General features: G+C 36.4%; 1 protein-coding gene across 15 annotated transcripts in view; it reads right to left on the bottom strand.

Moving 5' to 3' along the window:
- The window catches only part of STAT4 (signal transducer and activator of transcription 4), a 114,566-nt gene that overhangs the window by 33,408 nt on the left and 60,410 nt on the right, over nucleotides 1-20,748 (bottom strand). For 14 of the 15 annotated variants that reach the window (XM_078451081.1, XM_078451067.1, XM_078451069.1 and 11 more), the window contains 3 exons: nucleotides 4,885-4,983; nucleotides 2,658-2,750; nucleotides 1,704-1,782 (listed from right to left, as the gene is read on the bottom strand). In XM_078451081.1, the coding sequence (XP_078307207.1) occupies nucleotides 1,704-1,782; nucleotides 2,658-2,750; nucleotides 4,885-4,983 (271 nt within the window). Of the gene's footprint in view, nucleotides 1-1,703; nucleotides 1,783-2,657; nucleotides 2,751-4,884; nucleotides 4,984-10,562; nucleotides 11,275-20,748 lie in introns of all 15 variants that reach the window. The other variant, XM_060622443.3, reaches the window with a different exon arrangement.

The raw sequence follows: 20,748 nt of genomic DNA, 5'->3' as shown, positions 1-20,748 counted from the left end.
TTTTAACAACTTTTTTTTAATTAAGTGGGCTTCATGCCCAACCTGGGGCTTGAACTCATGACTCTGACATCAACAGTCACATGCTCTACCTATTAAGCCACCCAGATGCCTCTACATTCTACTGCTTAAATTGGTGACTCACATATGAGATTTGGGATGAGACTCCATTCAATGGGCTGGAATGCTTGATTAAATTTGTATTTCTAAACCTTTTTAGGATCATGGACCCCTTTGATAATCTGATGAAATGCATGTTTGTGCCATTTTTTTCTGAAGGGAAAAATTATACATATAAGCAACTATGACTATTTTAAACATGACCTCATAGGAGCCAACACATCCTGAAGATGCCAGGAGAACACGTCACTTGTCACTTATGCCAAACAAGATTCCTATCCGAATATCTTTGCTTTTAAATCTTAGATGACAGTTAAGCATTTGGTCACAGTCATCCATAGTTCCTTCCAGAAGTTTTAAGCTAACATCTCAGTAGTTAAAAATGCTTCAGTAAATAAAAGATTTCTATCCGATTTGTTTTGAAAAATTATTTGAAAATAATTTCAGAATTACAAAAGAGTTGCGACAATAGTACAATTTCCATCTGTTCTTTATCCAGCTCCCTCTAATATCTTACATAAGTGTAGTACAATTACCAAAGCCTGCAAATTGTTTGGTACATCCGATTAGCTAATCTAGACCTAATTGGAATTTCCTCAGTTGTCCCACTAATGGCAGCATGCTTCGAATGATCAATCCGTTGTTACTTGTAAATTTTAGACCTTATAAATATTCTCATTCTTTCATTGCTTTTTTCCCTTTCCATTTTTTAAAAAACATCTAATTGTAAACAAACTCGGTGTATAATCACAGAGATAATCAAATAATTGCAGTGTTCTTACGTTCTGACTTTCATACAATTATTGAAATTATGTCTTTGAAGATTTTTTATGATACAGGGAAATATTTAAATTAAAACTTCAGTTTAAAATGCAATACACAAAACTGTGTATTATTATTATTTTTGCAAATAAATAGATATGTATGTATTTGAATATATAGGGAAAAGGCTGGAAGGAAATATACTAACATTTTGACAGTGTTTATCTATAGATGGTGGAATTTTGTATGATCTTTAATTTTTTAACGCTTTTGTCTACTTCCCAAATTTCCTACAGTGAATCACATTTCTACTTACAATTAAAAACAAATTTTTTTTAAAGGAGGCTCTACGCCCTAGGTGGAGTTTGAACTCATGACCCTGAGATCAAGAGCCTCATGCTCTATTCACTCAGCCAGGCAGGCACCCTATATTTCTACTTACAACTTAAGAAATTATATTTAAAACATTCATTTAGGGATGATATTAGTAATTTCCTGATAATGCTAGGAACTATTATTACTTTTCTTAGTTGTGATAATGATATTTTGATTCTGATTTCTCTTGAGCTGTATAATTTACTTTGAATTGGTTGGTATACACACACACACACACACACACACACACACAGACACTCACACACAGAGAAAGAGAAAAAGGGAAAGGAGGAAGCAAAATACTCTCCTGCACTCTCTCTTCAAAACAAAAACAAAAGCACTTCACTCAGGGAAGTAGATCAATTTATCAATTTTGTCAGTAAAGAAGAAGTCCTAGTCATGTTGTCTTTATGTCCCTAGGTCGAACTATAGACAAAATAAAAACTTACCCATTGTCTGAATTGTTTTATACCTGTAGTCAAATTCATCTTGCAGGTCTTCTAAATATTTGGTGTCTTGTTCTGTCATCTTTTTACAAAAGAAAACATAGTCTGTTGTTACATGTAAGCACATCAGGGAAGTATCATCATCAGTATTTCAAAATACACTATTTGGGGCTTCAGTCATGTCCTAGACGAAGTGTGTACAATCTACATTTCTAAAGAGCTAATTCCCATGAAGTTTGAATAGCACTGGAAGAACCAGACAAAATGTTCTCTTCATTTTTTCTTCCTGATTGTTTGAAAATCTTTCAGCATCTTGCCTTTTATCTCTCAGTTCCAAATGATGCTACTAATAACTTTTTTTTTTATTATTGGAGAATATGGATACCTTTTCCCTTTTAGTTCCCTACAACTCTGCGCTAATGTATCAGTTATCTTTTCACTGAAAGGCTCTATTCTAATCTGCTGTACTTTATGACAATTCAGCCTACAGTCCCTCTCTGCTTCTTAGAAAAATATCTATGCTTCCTCTATGTCTCCTGTTTGTTTATGTTTCAAAATTTCACTTTGCTTTTCTCCAAACGTGGTGATATCTTTCTGCTCAGACATAATAGGTATTAAGTGCCAAGGTCTGGGCTAATGGCTTTCCTTACATCATCTCATTTGTCCTCACAACAAGCCCGTGGTGGTGGTTATCCTCACTTTTGCAGATGAAGATGCAGACATTACAGATGTGAAGGTTAGAGGCTTAGAATTTGGGGGGCGGGGAGCTCCAGTCTCCAGTAAATTGAAGTTGAAAAGTTTCCCCCAAAGAAATCTTTTCTAATATGAACATAGTGTGTGAGAGATAGTTATCTTATTGACAAGTTACCCTATGATTTCTGTATGTACTAGCTTTGGGCACATAAGAAAAAGAGGCACAGTTAGGGCCACCTTGCTAATTTTTCATGAAACACTCACCTGCACACTATTTTTAATGGCAGTCACTTTGTGCTCCACATTCCTCTGCCTTTCTGAAACTGAAGAACTTTGTAAGGATTTCTCCAAAGGTCCCTAGAAAAAAGATGTCTTGAACTTTCAGTGATGTGGATAAAACAAGTTTATAACAAATAACAAATGTAGCATATGTAGCATACATTGAACTGAGGCTTGGATCAGTATGATACGGAACATTCTACAGCTATTAAAAAGCATGCTTTAGAAAAATATTTAATGACATTTAAAGTAGCACTAAGTTGTTAAGAAAAAGAGCAAATTATAAAAACACCATGTGTTTGTGATCTCTAGTTCTTATATATGTATATGTATGTAGAAATATATGGATATATGCATAGACATGTGAACTTAAGTACACACACTAAAATGTTATCAGTATATAAGTGAAGTTACAAATGATTTTATGGCTTAAACTTTTTTTCCTAACATTCTACAACAGACCTATTGTTACTTTCGAAATTCTATAAAATGAATACATGTAATTTAAAAATGAGTATAGTGGCTACGTTAAGTTGGACTTAAATTCAGAATTAGGGATGTTGAATCTGCTGGGATGAGATTTACTTTTACACCGGAACAAAAGGGAGCTCACTAAAGAATATCTGAAACTGTTAGCCTAGTTCAACAGAAAGGTGCTAACCAACTTTTCCAAGCACCATTTCTTGGCCATTCAAATAATCTAACATTGAGTGTTCCTCAGATATAAAGAAACTGAGTGCGTTCCTTTGGTATCAAAGTATACAGACACCCAGAGATGAGAGAACATCAGCAACCCGTTTACCTTATAGCTGGGCCAGGAGCTACGGTTAGAAAGGCTGATGACCTGACCAAGCAAATCGGGTGGAACCTCAAGTAGAGCCGATGCGGTTGGCTGGCAGTCAAGTGTTCTTTCAACTACACCACATTGTTCAGATTGGAAAATATTTATAAAGTTCCTTCTCTCTCATTTTGTCTTCAGTTATTTTTCTCTGTCTCGCACTCTCTCTCTATCTATAGATCCATCCAGATATTTGTATATTGGTTTGAAGGTTTGAAATTTACAACAGTGCTTCTTTTATGGTAGCATGTGGTACCATGCTGTGGCATGCATCTGGGAGATTATTTGTAGCTTCTAATTTGACTGATATCTGACATTTGAAGAGAACAACACACACACACACACACACACACACACACACACACACACTACAATGACTAGAGATAAGAGGGATATAGAAAAGCAGAGTTGAGGATATATAAGAATATCATATAATAGTAGTCATAGAACCTTAATTTTTACCCAATTATGAATCAAGCTATATTTACTTTAGCAGCACTATACTTTAGATTTTAAATTAAATAAAAATGATACTGCCCTTCTTCATCTAAGAAAGAAGAAATTGTTAAAATTTCATCCTTCTCCCAAAACAACCATAACCTGACAATAGTTAAATCTAAAAATTCTTAATAGTTCCAAAAAAAGATACTTTTCTTGGGCTTTTAAAAATAAATATAGTGGTGTGATTTACTAAATTATGGAGGATGTCATTTGGAAAACTGATTACTTACATATTCTTTCCTTTTTATAAGGATTAACTGAAAAAGTATTCCCAAGGGCTTCATTCTTTCCTCTATGAGTCTTGGTTGGGGGCTCTGAATTCATTCAGGACAGGGTGATAAAATAGAATCTCAAAAATGGCAGGTGCAAAGTACATTGAAACAATCCACAAGCAAGTATTTGTGGAGTTTCTAAAAGATAAAGTTTTTGCTTGTGGAGTAGTTTTGGACTTTTGGGGTAGGAAATTGGGAGATATAGAAGGTTTTGAGCAACATTAATCCCTAAGGATAAACACGCTGAGGGAAGCAAAATCCAAATGGTAGTTAGGAATTCAACCAGGAGATAGTTAACTATATTCCCCAACTGGTGTTTTAAGATCATGAATCAGAGGGTGACCAATGGAAACAGAGAAGAATGTATAGATAAGATTCCAGAAACAAACTCTAGACAGACGAGGTAATTATCTCAGTATGAAGGCAGGGACAAAGAACTACTCAAAAATGATCCTATGACCTTGATTCCAAGTGATTGGAAGGATGGTTGGCACCATTAGCATAGGTAGAAGGAGCTGGATGGGAAGAAGATAAGAATTTATCTGTTTCAGAAAAATTGAGTTCAAGGTGATAACAAGATCACAAGCTCAGAAAATATTACCTGAACGGGCATGTTGGCTGCAGCCAATATCCTCCTCTCTTCCCTTAAGCAGTTTGAAATGACCACAGCTACATGCATTGGATTTCCATGAAATTTTCCCTGAAAAAAGTGAGCAAAAACAACATAAAAGCTTAAATGTATACATCGTAAAGAAACATCACTACTTGCAAATCAAAAATAACCTTTCATTAAATATAGGAAATGACTTGGGATTTATTTCAACAATTTGCCCTAAAGCCACAGCAACTTATATTGTGAATGAAACTCCTATGTAGCATATTGCTGTGTCCTCAAAAATCATTTTTAATAATTAAAGAGTTCTTGAACACTTCTGTAGGAAAGGCTCTGAACGCACACTCAGGAGGTTCCGTTTATTTTATGCGTAAGATAAGTTTTAGGTAAAAGAGTTACTTCTTCGCAAATTATTATGAACCAGGTGGTCCCAGCTGTTCACTTGTTAACTCTGTACTTTATGGTATGCTTCAAGCATTCTTCGGTCCAAGCCTTTCATGTTGACTGGCTTATAACCGTGAGTTTACTAGAGTGGAACTATCACACATTTCAGCAATAATATGTTTTTTAAATATTTATTTATTTTGAGAAAGATAGATTTATTTTGAGAAAATATTTATTTATTTATTTTGAGAGTGAGAGCAAGGGAGGGGCAGAAAGAGACACAGAGAGGGAGAGCACTCTTGTACCGTCCATACCGAGCCCAACAGGGCGCTCTGTCTCACGAGCTGCAACATCATGACCTGAGCTGAAACCAAGAGCTGGATGCTTAACCAACCGAGCCACCCAGGCGCCCCTTAGCAGTAATACTTTTTTTTTTTTTTTTTTTTTTTTAAAAATTTTTTTTAACGTTTATTTATTTTTGAGACAGAGAGAGACAGAGCATGAGCAGGGGAGGGGCAGAGAGAGAGGGAGACACAGAATCTGAAACAGGCTCCAGGCTCTGAGCTGTCAGCACAGAGCCTGACGCGGGGCTCGAACTCACGGACCGTGAGATCATGACCTGAGCTGAAGTCGGACGCTTAACCGATCAAGCCACCCAGGCGCCCCAGCAGTAATACTTTTATCACACCTAAGCATATACTTTTTTATTACCTATGCAGACATTGGCAGCTGGCAGTCTGTGGGTTTAATTCAGCCACTAGGTATGTTGTGTAAGTTCAAATATTGTAATCCCTCCAGGGGAAATGTGTGCCAGATTGTCCACCACTGAGAAATCCAGGCACTGATTTACCTCACTTGCCAGGGCCCTGCAGGGGTCTGAGATGTCTTGATTTATAGAACTATCTGCAACAACACCATTATTTTAGGAGTGTTAAACTTCTTTGTTACGAGGACTTTTCCAAGCCAGGGTTAACAGGATGCTTAATAAATGTAGAAAAGTATTTAGTTTCCCTCCACCCTCCTCTCTGAAGGAGGTGATAATTATCTACGAAACGGTCAAAAGGTCAATAACAGAAAAAAAAAAAAAAAACAGAATAACGACCCATAAAGTGGAAAATTGGCGATTAATCAAAAGTAAGATTATGCAGATTGATAAACCAAAGGATCTTTCAAGGAAAGAAATGAGGTTGTAAACATTTTTATGACCTTCACTGCTGCCATAATTTTATTAGGTGATGCACATCAGTTGGGACTTTTATTTGTAAACCTAGGGTAAACACCAAGTTTCTGAGTTCCTGCTCTTCCATATTCTACAACCTGCAAAAACCTTTCTTCCCTCTTAAATCAGAAAGCTCCTAAAGAAAAAAAAAAAAACAACAAAAATAAACTGACAACAGCCCATAAGGTAAAGAAATGAAAATGATTCTATTTCTTTAGCAAACATACCAAATTTCCCATTTCTGCATGCTGACAATTTCAGACAATCTCTAGTTAGAAATTTGCTCCTGTTGTTAATTTTCCTATTGATTTTTTTTCCAAATAACTCCTGTTCAACTTGCCAAGAAAGATAATGCTTTCTCATTGTGCCTTTAATTTTTAAATATTCTGGTTTTAAAAATAGAGGGCTTCTTCTTCTAGGGCTCATTTGGAGGCTCTGTTATTTATGTAAACTTGAAAACTCTTCCCAAGATCTGGAGTTCTGCTAAGACCCTGAGAATCACCATTATTTGTCTTTGTTTTTCTCACCCTTATGGGAGCTTTCCCGTGATCATTCAGATACTATCTTTCAACATTTCTCAGCTCTGTTGTGTACATTTTCATTTTCCTTTCCTGCTTGAACTATTTTACCTTCCCTTTCAGATTCAACTTCCCCTCACGTCTTACAAGGTTAAACTGTTTATTTTTCTCCCTTAGTTAAAAAGAGCACAGCATCACCATTGTTTTCATCTAGCCTATCTTTTCACTTTTCCTTCTGCATTTTTCTAACTTAGTCCTTCACTTAACTGTATGAGACAAAAACATCTCATGGAAAATTGATCACTACAGATTCAAAACCAAATTAGTGCTTTTTATTTTGGTAAATATCAATGATGTACTCCTGTTCATCTTTCAGTTACCACGTGTATGAACCTTAAAAAAAAAAGAAAAAAGAAAAGCAATCAAAACCGAAACCAAACGCAACCCAAACAAAACAAAATAAAAAACATCCCTGTGTTGGTGGGAGGAAGGAAGGAAGATAACGCCAGAGAGAGAAAACTGCCCATTTGCTGTTGGGTGTGTGTCTGTCTTATATATGGGTAGCACATTATCTTCTGCCCTGTGGCTGTGCTTTCATAAGTGCCAATGAATAGAAGTATTTATTTTGGTGAAATCAAACTTATTAGTTCTTCCCTTTATGATTAATGCTTTTTATGACTTAGGAAGTTTTTCCCTAACCTGAAGTCATGGAGGTTTTTTCCCTGTTACCTTTTTATCGTATTGTTTTTCACTGTAATTCTCTTGGAGCTTGTTAGTAATGAGAGGTCCTTTTCACATTTTTCTATGTGGGTACCCAGTTCTGACAATATTTACTGACTTCTTTCCTCCACTGTGCTCTGCTGGGTTGAGTCTCATACATCAAGTGTCCACATGCGGGTGGGTTTGCTTCTGGACTCCATTCCATCTAGGATTCTACCTATCTCTGTTTTATCAACCAGCTATCTTAATTACTAGAGCTTTATAATAAGTTTCGACGTCAAGCAAAATAGGTTTCTTTGCATTTCCATATAAATTTTAGAACCAGCTTGTCTGCCTGCAGTCACGCACATGATCATGTTGAGAATTTAAATGTTGCTAAATCTTTAGATACATTTGGGAAGCTTAGCATCTTTATAATTGTGTTCTAATCCATTTATTTAGGTCTTCTTTAATGTCTCTCCATTAAGCATTATAATTATCTATGGAGATCTTACACATTGTTTTGTTAGGTTTATTTCTATATAACTGGTATTTTTGATAATAGAATAAATTATATCTTTCTTTCCTAATTATTTTTGCTGGTATGTAGAAATATATTTGACTTTCATATATTGATTTTGAATCTAGCAACTTAGCAAAAACCTTATTGACTCTAATAATGTGTGTTATTTTTAACTTTTAATGTTTATTTATTTTTGAGAGAGAGACAGAGTGCGAGCAGGAGAGGGGCAGAGAGACAGGGAGACACAGAATCGGAAGTAGGTTCCAAGCTCTGAGCTGTCAGCACAGAACCAGACGCGGGGCTCAAACTCACAAACCGTGAGATCATGACCTGAGCCTAAGTCTAACACTTAACTGACTTGGTCACCCAGGCACCCCTCTAATAATGTATTTTTAATATCTCTTAACAATTTCTAGCAATTGATCTGTAAACTCTCTCAGATTTTCTACATACACAAATCATATCTTATGTGAATGTTGATAACATTTTTCTCCCTTTTCTATCATTTAACTTCCATCAGGATTTTACCTTCATCCTACGTCTTGTTTAGAAATAAATGTTTTGGTTAATTTCCAAACATAGGGGTTTTCTACTTCTCTGGGTTTTTTTTTTTCCCGCTCATTTTTTATAGATTAAAAAATTCTAATCAGAGTAGATGTTCTGAGTGACTTTAACCACTTAAAATTTGCTGAGACTTGCTTTGTGGCCCAGCAGATGTACCTCCTGTAAGTGTCCCGTATGAGCTTGTGGGGAATGTGAAGTCTGCATGCAGTGCAAATGTCTTACACAGGCTCATTAGCCCAATGTGTGTCAGTTGTTTTGTTCAGATTTCTGCATCTCTGTTGATTTTTTTTTCTGATTAATTTAACCAGTTATTGAAAGAGGCATGTTAAAATCTATCTTGTGGATTGTTCTCCCTAGGGTTCTCTCACACACATTCAGACGTATTATATACTAGTGAGTCAATCCTGCCATTTCTGTGAACTGAACTTTAATGATGCGTTTAGCTTTGAGGCAAAAATATAAACTATGACATAATGCTTTTTATCACTTGGAAATTTTATTTTATCCTTATTGAAAGAACTCTGGATTTATTTCTATAGAGATATAAATATTTAAAATGACATATCAGCACTGTGCATATATAAAAAGGGTATTACATGTGAAGTAAATTGGTTAATGTATTCCTAAAACTTCTTCACATACTTAGAATTCAAATTTTCTGAATCTCTTTTCAACTTAGTCCCATTGGCATTCATATTATTCCATAAAATAATGTCCTCTGGGACATCAGGAATGTTGGTGATGCAGCATTTCTTTAAAGTGTGCACAGCTACTGTCTCCATTCTGTAAGTTTTGATGCTAGCACTTTCTTGATCTTACCAGAAGGTCTGAATAGAAAACCTTCAAACAAGAACCAGGACTCACATTCCTTCTGCAAATGGTCCTTAAATGGTTTGTTGACTGAAACATTGAGGGGTTGTAGCGGCCTGGTCATGCCATCTTTATTAACAACCATATCACTATGCTTTTAGGTGGAATTATTCTTTATTCAGAAACATGTCCATAAAATCATTGAGGACAAGAATATATAGTAGGTTCCTGGATGTCTATTCCAGAAGCCTACTAAGCAGTCCTCTATCAGCTGGACTTTCATCTATATTTTTTTGGTCCACTCAATAATATCTTTTTGTTCCTTCTTTCAAGATTTTATTTAAATTCAAGTTAGTTAAATATAGAGTATAGTGGTTTCAGGAGTAGAATTTAGGGGTTCATCACTGACCTATAACACCCAGGGCTCATCACAACAAGTACCCTCCTTAATGCCCATCCCAATAATGTCTTTGAAGAAGTTCTTATTCTTAGACATTGTTTAAATTAAATTAAATACGGCAGTAACTTCAGCAATTGGCAGGTATAAGATTACAGTGACACACTGCTTGTCATAATCCAAACTCATACTCTTGATCCCTTTTGCACTGACAGTGTAATTTTAAGTCTCATCAAAGAAAACAAATTCCCCATCCCAGGCATTACCTATTTGATTAAACACGTATTGAACTTTTTCCCCAATGGCATCATGCTGGAAGTTAAGTGCATTGTGTTCCAAATCAGCAGGAAGTTTCTGATAAATAGATACTATGCATCTTAAAGATTGTTCCATGCAATGCATGATTTGTTTACTCTAGTTTGCTATTGCACTGGTATTTCATTCCTCTATTGTGAGGAATTTGGCAATTTCTCTTCCCACTGTTGCTTTGTGTATGATAGGCAGTCCTTTTGCACGAATCTCAAAAACAAAATGTAACACAACTTCTTTTACCTGTGTGCATCTTCCTTTGGTTCATCCTGTAAAGCACTTTACTGTTACTTTCCATGGAAATATGGAATTTAGGATCATCCATCCAGTGACAAATAATTTGCTTAACAAATATCACATTTATACCCTGCTGACTTGTTCCCAACCCATTTTGCATAAATGATAGCTATTTGTTTCAATCCTAAATCAGTATTATACTGATGACGCTTTAAGCGGCAATTAAACTCAACATATGCTATGCCAACAGTGCACATAATTCAACTGAAGTGACAACAACGCGAATAGCTATGACCGAGTTTCATATCACAGGCAATGACAATGACGTTGTGTTTGCCACCTGACAACCGTAATTAAGAGATGCTACTGATTATAAGATGCATTTTCATTTCAGAGATTAAAATGCTGAAAAAAGGTATTTTAGGATTAATGAATATGCTGTTTTATTCTTTTTGCTACTTTATGCCAAATTCTTTGGCTTTCCTTCAAATTCCTCTTCTCCAGCCCTTCCATTTAATTTCTAATTTTGACTTGTCACTTAAAAATGACTAGTTAATCTGCTTGTTTTCTCCCAAATGGTCCAAGGAGTACCACAATCAGAGGTAAAGGATATGAGAAGTCTTGCTCAAAATAATCTCCTCCATTCAGGTGGCACAGAATCTGAGATTTCACAACTAGACATTCATTCACTCCTTTGAGTTCTTTCTCCAAGGATCCCCTTTAAAATGCAAACACATGAGGAAGAGTTAACACTACATTTAATTAATTGCCTCTGCATTGTGAAAGAAGAATCGGATATTGTTTTCTGGCTGCAGTCAATGACTTGGCAACTACAGGATGAAAATAATGAGTCTCAGGTCAAATAAAGGGGGAAATTTCATGGGAGCCTGGAAAGAGGGAGGCAGTAGGAACGAAAGGGGATGTAGGATTCTGAAGAAACATGTAATCAACAACTGTCTGAGCCTGGGTTCCTCCAAAAGCTAACCCTGCAATAAGAATTTGAGTGCAAAATGTATAATTGAGAGTTGATCCCCAAAAACAGTTATGGGAGGGGGATAAGTGAGACAAAGAAAAGGTATCCAGTAAACCAGGTGTTATCAAGCCATTGGCTAAGATGGGTTAGGAACCAGTGGAGAGAGCAGGTGACAGAGCTATCTACCCAAGGGCTTTGGGAACTGGAGCATTTTTACACCAACTCTTATCTTCATTAGCCCTGAAGCAAAAAGAAAAAAAATATATATGTGTATATATACAGATGCTAGCACTTATCACTCCACTAGATTGAACTGAAATGATGGGGCCCAAGGGGATATGGGTAGGGCACCCCTTGGTTCTGCTATACCAGCTCTTCTTCTAATCTCAATTAGAGAAATTTTGACTTCTCATTGTTTTTAACTACCTATAACCATACTGCACTCAAATGTTGATATTTCCTCTTTTATGGTATCTCTGGGATATGAAGCAGTTGTCTCCAATTATGGAGTCAAATGTTTTCATTCACACTTTTATTGGCAATCTGCAATCTACTGCACACTTCTGGTTGCCAATGAGCTCTTTCCCCTTTTATCATCCCAAATAGTGCTCTTAAATCATTTTTATCCTTGCCTCTTACCAGTGCCAAACACAGTGGCCTGTTTCTACTTGACAACATGTTCTCAGCTTCAGCCTTTTCCTATTTCCTTCTCTTTGTACTGGGCACATGATTTTTCTTAATAGCTTCTACCTAGTATTTTCTCACTAGAATCATAAGAACATGTCTATGGCAGAAAAATCCCAATCAATTTGAAGAGCTGACTTAGTTGTCTTAAGGCTGATTAAGATGTAGAAGGATCACTCTAATAGATTTAAAAAGCAGTTATCTTCCAGGATAATTAAAACAACCATGAGATACCACTACACAGCTATTGGAAAGGTTAAATCCAAAACACAGACCACACCAAATACTGAAGAGGATGTGGCACAACAGGAACTTTCAAATGGTACAGCTACTTTGGAAGATAGTTTGGCAGCTTCTTACAAAGTTAAACATACTCCCACCATATGATCCAGCAATCATACTCCTATTTACCCAAATGAATTAAAAACTTAGGCTCACACAATGTGGAGGATAAGATTAGGAATTGCCTGGGCTTACACCAATGGGTTAACAACGCATAAAGAAATACAAAGCCATAAAATGTTCACACCCGAGTTTGGGTAAACCAGATTGGCACCCAAGAATATGGGGGTGCAAAGGCACCCCAAGAATAGGGAGGCACAAAGACACCCCGAAATAGAGAGGGGGTGAAGAGCCCCAGAATAGACAGGGAGAGGCAAAGGCCTAAAGTAGGAATGGTGCAAAGGTACCAAATACATAGGTATATGAAATAAACAAGATTAGATATTCAGGGTGGAAGCACCCCCAATTTAGTACTGTAGCAGAAAGCTACTTTCACAGGAGAATAGGGCCAGGTTAGGTAAATTGGTGAATTGGACTATGGACAGCTGTGCTGCAGGCAAGCAGCCCAGAGCGAAGATGGTTAAAAAAAGAAAAGGTGCCTTATTAACCCTGAGGTTACTCTCCCTATCTGTCTCATCCCCTAGGCTAGCTAAGATAAACAGAGGTGCTGCCTCATGTCCTCTGTAAACAACATTACTCCCCAACTGCCTGGTGCCCAGATTTTGTTTTGTATTGACCCAAACCCCAAACACTGTATGTCTTCAAAACCCTCCTCTTCCTTCATGCCACCAAGTTAATGTTCACAGTTTCTTTGTCTCTTTGTGCATGCCCATCACATTTGTAAGCCTTCTGATCTGAATAAATATGGGGCAAGGACCCTTATTCAGGGCTCTTGTCTTTTCCCAGACATTAGTCATCTCTCGCTTTCAATCCTGCATCCCGCTCTCTTGCTAGACAAGAGAGAACTTTAGACCCAGAGTCTACGACAACACAAAAGCCATGATACGATGGGGTGTCTGGGTGGCTCAGTCAGTTAAACCTCCCACTTCGGCTCAGGTCATGATCTCATGGCTCATGGGTTCGAGCGCTGAGTCAGGCTCTGTGCAGACAGCTCAGAGCCTGGAGCCTGCTTCAGGTTTATGTTTCCCTCTCTCTCTCTGCCTCTCCCCTATTCGGACTCTGTCTGTCTCTCTCTCAAAAATAAATAAACATTGAGAAAATAATTTTTAAAAAATTTTTAAAAAGCCAGGATATGAATGTTTATAGCAACTTTATTCAAATTATCAAAACTTGGAAGCAACTGAGACGTCTTTCAGTAGGTGAATGGATAAACATAATGTGGTACATCTATACGATAGAATATTATTCAGTGATAAAATGAAATGAGGTATCAAGTTATGCAAAGAGAAAACTTAAAGCCATTGCTAAATGAAATAAGCCAATATAAAAAGGCTAGGTACTGTAAGGCAAAACTATGGAGACAGTAAAAGAATCAGTGTTTGCTAGGTGTTGCGGGGGTAGGAAGGGAGGGAGGGAGGAATGAAGAACAGATGGAACACAGGATTTTTAGGGTGGTGAAACTTTTCTGTATGAGACTGTAATGGTGGCTACATGATATTATGTGTTTATCAAAATTCACAGAACTATGGAACACAAAGAATGAATCCTAAAATAAACTATAGACTTTCTTTAATAGTAATGTATTACTGATTCATCAGTTGTAATGAATGTGCCACACTGAATGCAAGCTGCTAACGACAGGGGAAATGCACTGACACGGGGGAGGGGAGGCTAAGGGAGTAGATGGGAAATCTCTGTACTTTCCACTCAGTTTTTCTGTAAACTTAAGACTGTTCTAAAAAAAATCAAGTCTATTTTTTAAATTGTCGTATTGAAGTCACAGGTCTCACACATCCTTATGCTATTTCTTTTGCCGGGAATGAACAAAAGCAAATGAATAGAGTGGCTTGCCTCTCCTGTTCAGTTAGCTTTATTTTTTAATTTTTTAAAGCTTATTTATTTATTTTGAGAGAGGGGGAAGGGCAGAGAGAGAATCCCAAGCAGGCTCGGTGCTGTCCGCGCAGAGCCTGACTCGGGGCTTGATCCCACGAATCCAACTGTGAGATCATGACCTGAGCCGAAATCAAGAGTCTGATGCTTAACCAACTGAGTCACCCAGGCACTCCCTTGTTTAGTTAGCTTTAAATCCTCTAATCACCACAAAGAGTTTCTTGATGAAAGAGAGGTGAGGTACAGATTCTCCATGGATGGAAATGATTAATGCCTTATTTCTATTTATGCTGATAATAATGCATCCATCTTAAAATCCAGTAGCTAAAAATTAGCTGCAGGTATATATAGCTTGTCTTAGCTTACTCTTTTAAATGAAAAGAAAACACTTCTTAAAGGAATCAAGTATGTCTTCTATAAACTCTGAGTATATTTCCTAAACTATGTTCTATGTCTGTGAAGGCTCGACTCATCCTGGACAACTGACTCTGAAGCTGCCTGAGAACTCTCTAAGAAACTGAGGGGAACTGGGTTTGTGACGGTGGCTGTGTGGCCTTAGGCAAGTCGCCTTTTAACCTTTATTACTTTAATTGTCCTATTAGTTGGGGAAATAATGCTTGCCACTCATCACAGAGTCACAGTGAGGAGCATGGCAGACATTTGAGAAAGAGCTTTGTAATCTGTAAAGCACTCTGTAAACATAAGGAGTTTTCTTTGTTACCTCCTGGGGGTGTTAGGAGAGCTGAAAGCTCATAATGGCAAGTCACAGAAGATAAAAATCTTCCTATTAATAGGTTTCACAGAAAGGAACAAAAAAACTATTATAAAGGCAATGAAGACTGAGCTATGTTCTAGGAAGTATATTTACATGAATATAAAGCCCGAGAAAAAGGAAGACTATGTATTTGGGGCTTTCAACACATCAGACAGGAAGGACTTCCTTGTCTTTTCTTTAGGACTAACTTGTGCATGCACACAAACACACTAAAAGCTGCTTTGAATTAAAAAAAAATTAACCCACAAGCTCATAATTAGAAATAATAATAATATAGTGCTTTCACCTCAGCATAATTCATATAATCTTTGGAAGAAAATAACTAATATTACACTTTCTATGCATAGAAATAAAACCTGGAATGAACACATCACACTCTCATTAATGGTTCTCCTTGGGGAAATGGGATTGGGAGGAATGGAAATTTTACTTTTCCCCAATTCTTTGGTATTAGAAGTTTTAAAATAATTAAGCATGTGGAACTTTTATGATTAAAACAAAACAAGAAGTGACAGATTACACGTATATACTTCATATCAAATCTTTCTCTTTGCTTTGTTTCAGCAAAAGTTTTTGTAGAAGATGAATGTTGGCTTTGAAACTTTGTCATTCAGTGAAAAGAGGAAGAAAGAGTTGGAGGCTAGTTAAATCATTAGGATGACTAAAATTCAATGCTCTTTGGTAATTCACAGCCCTGTAATTAAGAGATAAATGAACTGCTTAATTCAGAATGACAGGAAGAACACAAGGTAAATGTTAACAAACTCCACTTACTATTTACATGTTTGAACATAACAATAATGGAGCATGCGCGTTACTGAATACCGATTACATGCAGGGTGCTTTATACAATTTGTTTTTAATGCTGACAATAGCCTGCAACGCACATATTAGGAAGCCCAGGGCTTAAATTATTTGTGAAAAGTCATGGAACTGGGAAGTTAGAGAGAAGAAACTCTTCAAATTGGGTGTATTTTATTCAATAAACGATGACCTTTCTAAATCATTGCTGCCTTTAAAAAAAATGCATTCCTTCTTTATTTAGCCAAACCCCTTGAGCCACAGCTGCATTTTGTTTTATTTTCCCTGGAAATTAGAATAGTTTCTTTGATAAATCTGTTCAAGGACTAACCATTCTTCATGAAACCTCAAGACAGCTGCCATGGTGAAAACAAACCAACCAACAGAAAATGAGCCTGTGTTTGGTTACAAGATTATTAAATGACTTCCTGAGACAACTGGGGCCTTAATACCTGAGGCAGTTATACTTGCTTTTGGTAGAGGTAATCTGCCGTGGACCCTGGGTGTCCCTGCATGATCTGGCTGGATATGGCAACAGTGCAAGGCCCTGACAATTCTTTTACTCATCTCATTTTTCAGAGTCGTATTTGTAGCAGGCAACCTTAATGAGGTAAAGGCTCCCTCAGCTAAAGAGCAGGCTTGATTCTCTACCTATAAAAACAGTAAATTCTTCAAGTTCACTGTTCTTCCCCTGTAACGCCCGATGGGATCCTCACCCAGGATGAGCACTATCATTGGTAGTGAGGCTGCCTTGGGGAGGCTTGAACCATGAAAGCTGTCCCCTGAGTGGGTTCATACCCACGCTGACTCTCCAGCTTTCTGTGTAGTAGGACACATCTTTTATTGATGGTAAAGGAGTCAGGGTCCTGTGCTTATGTCTGGTGGGATCCTTTGGTCACCCTTTTAGCACTACTCTTGTGATAACAAGGAGACATCATTATCATAATTAAAGAGTATTTAGACAAGAGTATAAAGACAGGAAAATGGAGTATTAAATGTAAATCTTGGTAAAGAAGGTATACACACATCTCTCCTACTGATGATATAACTGTATGTACAGTAAAAAAAAACCCCAAGAGACTCTAATAAAAAATGCTAGAAGGAATAAACAAGATGACATTTTTTTTCTACAATGGCAATAACCATTTAGAACTAGACATGGGGAAAATGTTACAATCAGAATAATAAGAAAAATAATTTTTAAAACAGGAATACATTTAACAAGAAAGGTGCAAGTCATATGAAAGGCATTGAACCAGAGTCATATTGAAGACTTTGAACAAGATCTAAGAGGGCATAAACCAAAAACATAACACAGAACAAACAGAGTTCCAGGATGTGACACATAGTATCATAAAAATTTTAATTGGCCCAAAATGAATACATATATTTAATGCAGTTGAAGTTAAGACTCCCAAGAGTTGCTTCCAGAGGGTTTGGGTTGAAGGGAAGAGTCAATGATGTCCACAAGAAAGAAATCCTGTACAACAGTTAAGAAATGACAAAGGCTAATTTTTCAGTGCTTAGCATATGCCAGGGAATTTTCCAAGTGTTCTATGTTTTGCTCCAGTTAATCTTCATAACAACTGTTTGTGACAAATATTATCATCCCAATTTATCAGATAGGTAAACTAAGATATAGAGATGTTAACTGACTTGAAATCAGGATTCAATTTGACACCAGAGTGTGTGTTTGCAATCAATTAACCACCAGATCATTGTCTCCAAGTTGGGGGAAGGAAGGCTTGTCATACTAGGTTTCGACATACACTATGACTTGTAGTATATGTCTAACTCATAAGTATACTTTATAATCAATAATATTGACATATAGCTAATCAGCGGAGCATAACAGAGAGTGGTGGAGAATTATCATATGAGAAAATTAACATAGAAAGCTGGTATTTCAGTTCAGTAGGATTATTAAAAAAAATCTTGCTGGTATACTTGTCTATCAATCCACAAGAATTGGATTTCTCTAAGAATTCTATCTAGATGAAAGACTGAATTTTTAAAAAATGTTCGAATAAAATTTAGGAAAACTTGTATAATTTAAGAGTTGGGAGACTTTTAGCCAATGGCAAGATCCCCAGAAACTATATGAAAAAGATGGATTTTTCACTACCTTTAAATATTTTTTGTATGGAAAAAGATGTCATAAATCCAAAAGGCATATTAGACTAAGGAAAATATCAACTCATGTGATAGTTATGTACTGTGAAAGATATTTTTAAAAATATTTAAACATTTTTTATTGATGTGTAATAACCAGTGTTATATTAGTTTCAGGTGTGTAGTATAGTGATTCATCAATTCTATACATTATTCAGTGTTCATCATGATAGGTGCACTCTACTCCCCTTTATTTCATACCACCACCACCCCCCCCCACCTCTCCTTTGGCAACCACCAGTTTATTCTTTGTATTTAACAGTCTTTTTTTGGGAGGGGGTTGGTCTTTCTTTTTTTCTTTGTTCACTTGTTTTGTTTCTTAAATTCACATATGAGTGAAATCATATGGTATTTGTCCTTCTTTGTCTGACTAACTTCACTTAACGTTATACCCTCTAGGCCCATCCATGTTCTTGCAAATGGCAAGAGCTCATTCGTTTTTATGGCTGGGCAATATTCCATTGTACGTATATACACCACATCGTCTTTATCCATTCATCTATGGATGGACACTTGGGTTGTTTCCATATCTTGGCTATTGTAAAGAATGCTATAATAAACATAGAGGTGCCTACATCTTTTTGAATTTAGTATTTTCATTTTCTTTGGGTAAATACTCAGTAGTTCAATTACTGGGTTATATTGTACTTCTAATTTTAATTTTTTGAGGAACCTCCTCACTGTTTTCCATTGTGGCTGCACCAAATTACATTCCCAGTAACAGTGCATGAGGGTTCCTTTTTCTCCACATCCTCACCAACTCTAGTGAGGTGATATCTCATTGCAGTTTTGATTTGTATTTCCCTGGTAATTAGTTATGTTGAGCATCTTTTCATGTGTCTGTTGGCCATTTGCATATTTTCTTTAGAAAAATGTCTACTCAGGTCCTCTGCCATTTTTAAATTGGATTATTTTTTTGTTTGGTGTGGAGTTCTGTAAGTTCTTCATCTATTTTGGATATTAATCCTTTATCAGATTTATGATTTGCAAGTATCTTCTTCCATTCAGTAGGTTGCTTTGTTGATGGTTTCCTTTGCTGTGCAAAAGCTTCTTATTTTGATGTAATCCTAATAGTTCAGTTTCTCTTTGTTTTCCTTGCCTTGGGAAACCTATCTAAAAAAAGGTTTCTACAGCTGATGCCAAAGAAATTACTGCCTATGTTCTCTTCTTGGAATTATATGGTTTCAGGTCTCACATTTAGGCCTTTATTTTTATTTTTGTGTGTGGTGTAAGAAAGTGGTCCAGTTTCATTCTTTTGCGTGTAGCTGTCCAGTTTTCCCAGCACCATTTATTGAAGAGATTATCTTTTCTCCACTCTATATTTTTGCCTCCTTTGTTACAGATTAATTGACCATAGAAGCATGGGTTTATTTCTAATATATAAAGAATCCTTTGGTATTGATGAGAAATCCCAATAGAAGAAAGTAAATAGGAGATTGACAAAAGAGCACATTCTAACAACCAATAAATGTGAAAAAGGATCCCCAGCCTCAGTCAGAGAAAAGCGAATTTAAGATAGAAAGAGAGATATTATTTCTCAACAATCAGGTAAGCCAGAATGAAAAGGAATGAAAATACCTACTGCTAATGGAGACATGAGGGAGAGGCTCCTCAGACACTTTACTGATGAAAATGTACATTCTACAACCTATTTGGAAAGCAACCTGACACTATCTCCTAAAATTTAAAGTACTTATAGCTTTGACTACTAAGCCCATTTCTAGGAATCTATCCCATAAAAGTAAGAGCACTAGCCCATAAGGATGCGTGTACAAGGTTGTTTGTTACAACACTGTTTATGATAGAGAAAAATTGGTGGTGAAGTGCTTGCTCACCCAGCAGGAATGGTTTAATAAACTGTGGCACGTCCACTCCACAGACCATTTGCTACCATAAAATCTAGAGATTTCTGTGATGTGAAATTTGGAAAGCAGAGAAATGAGAGCTAAAACTTCATGTTTGTAAATGACAAAATCTTGACTTCTCCATTTACAAAATTCCACAAATACACATAATATATCTGGGGATAAATTGAACATTTTCCCATGTTATTTAAGTAATCAGGTATAGGTCGGAAGAGCACACGTTGGTTAACAATGATATCTTGGGGGGTGATGGCATGGATAGAGATAAGGGGAAAAAGAGAAAAAGTTTACGATAAAAAGCAGCATGTATCATACCTAATTTATGGTAAATTATATGAGTGTGTATGCAGTAAAAGCATGAAAAGGCAGTGACAAAAATGTTCACAGTGGCTTTCTGATTTTGGTGGAATTTCAGGGGATTTTTAGTTTCTTCTTAGACTTTTCATTATTTGATTTTTACAAAGTTTTGTGTTATTAAGCAATTGGAAAAACATTTTAAAGCCATTTTCATAACAAAGATTCCACTCATAAAAACTTTTTTATTAATTTACATATTGTGCAAAAAATCAGAAAAGTAGAACTCCTAAAGCGAGAAATGGAAAAATCATTCCAATCTGAAGAAATAAAATC

The sequence above is a fragment of the Panthera onca genome, chromosome C1 (assembly GCF_046562875.1).
Source record: "Panthera onca isolate mPanOnc1 chromosome C1, mPanOnc1 haplotype 2, whole genome shotgun sequence".
Taxonomy (NCBI): domain Eukaryota; kingdom Metazoa; phylum Chordata; class Mammalia; order Carnivora; family Felidae; genus Panthera; species Panthera onca.
This window is presented reverse-complemented; position numbering and strand designations above follow the sequence as displayed.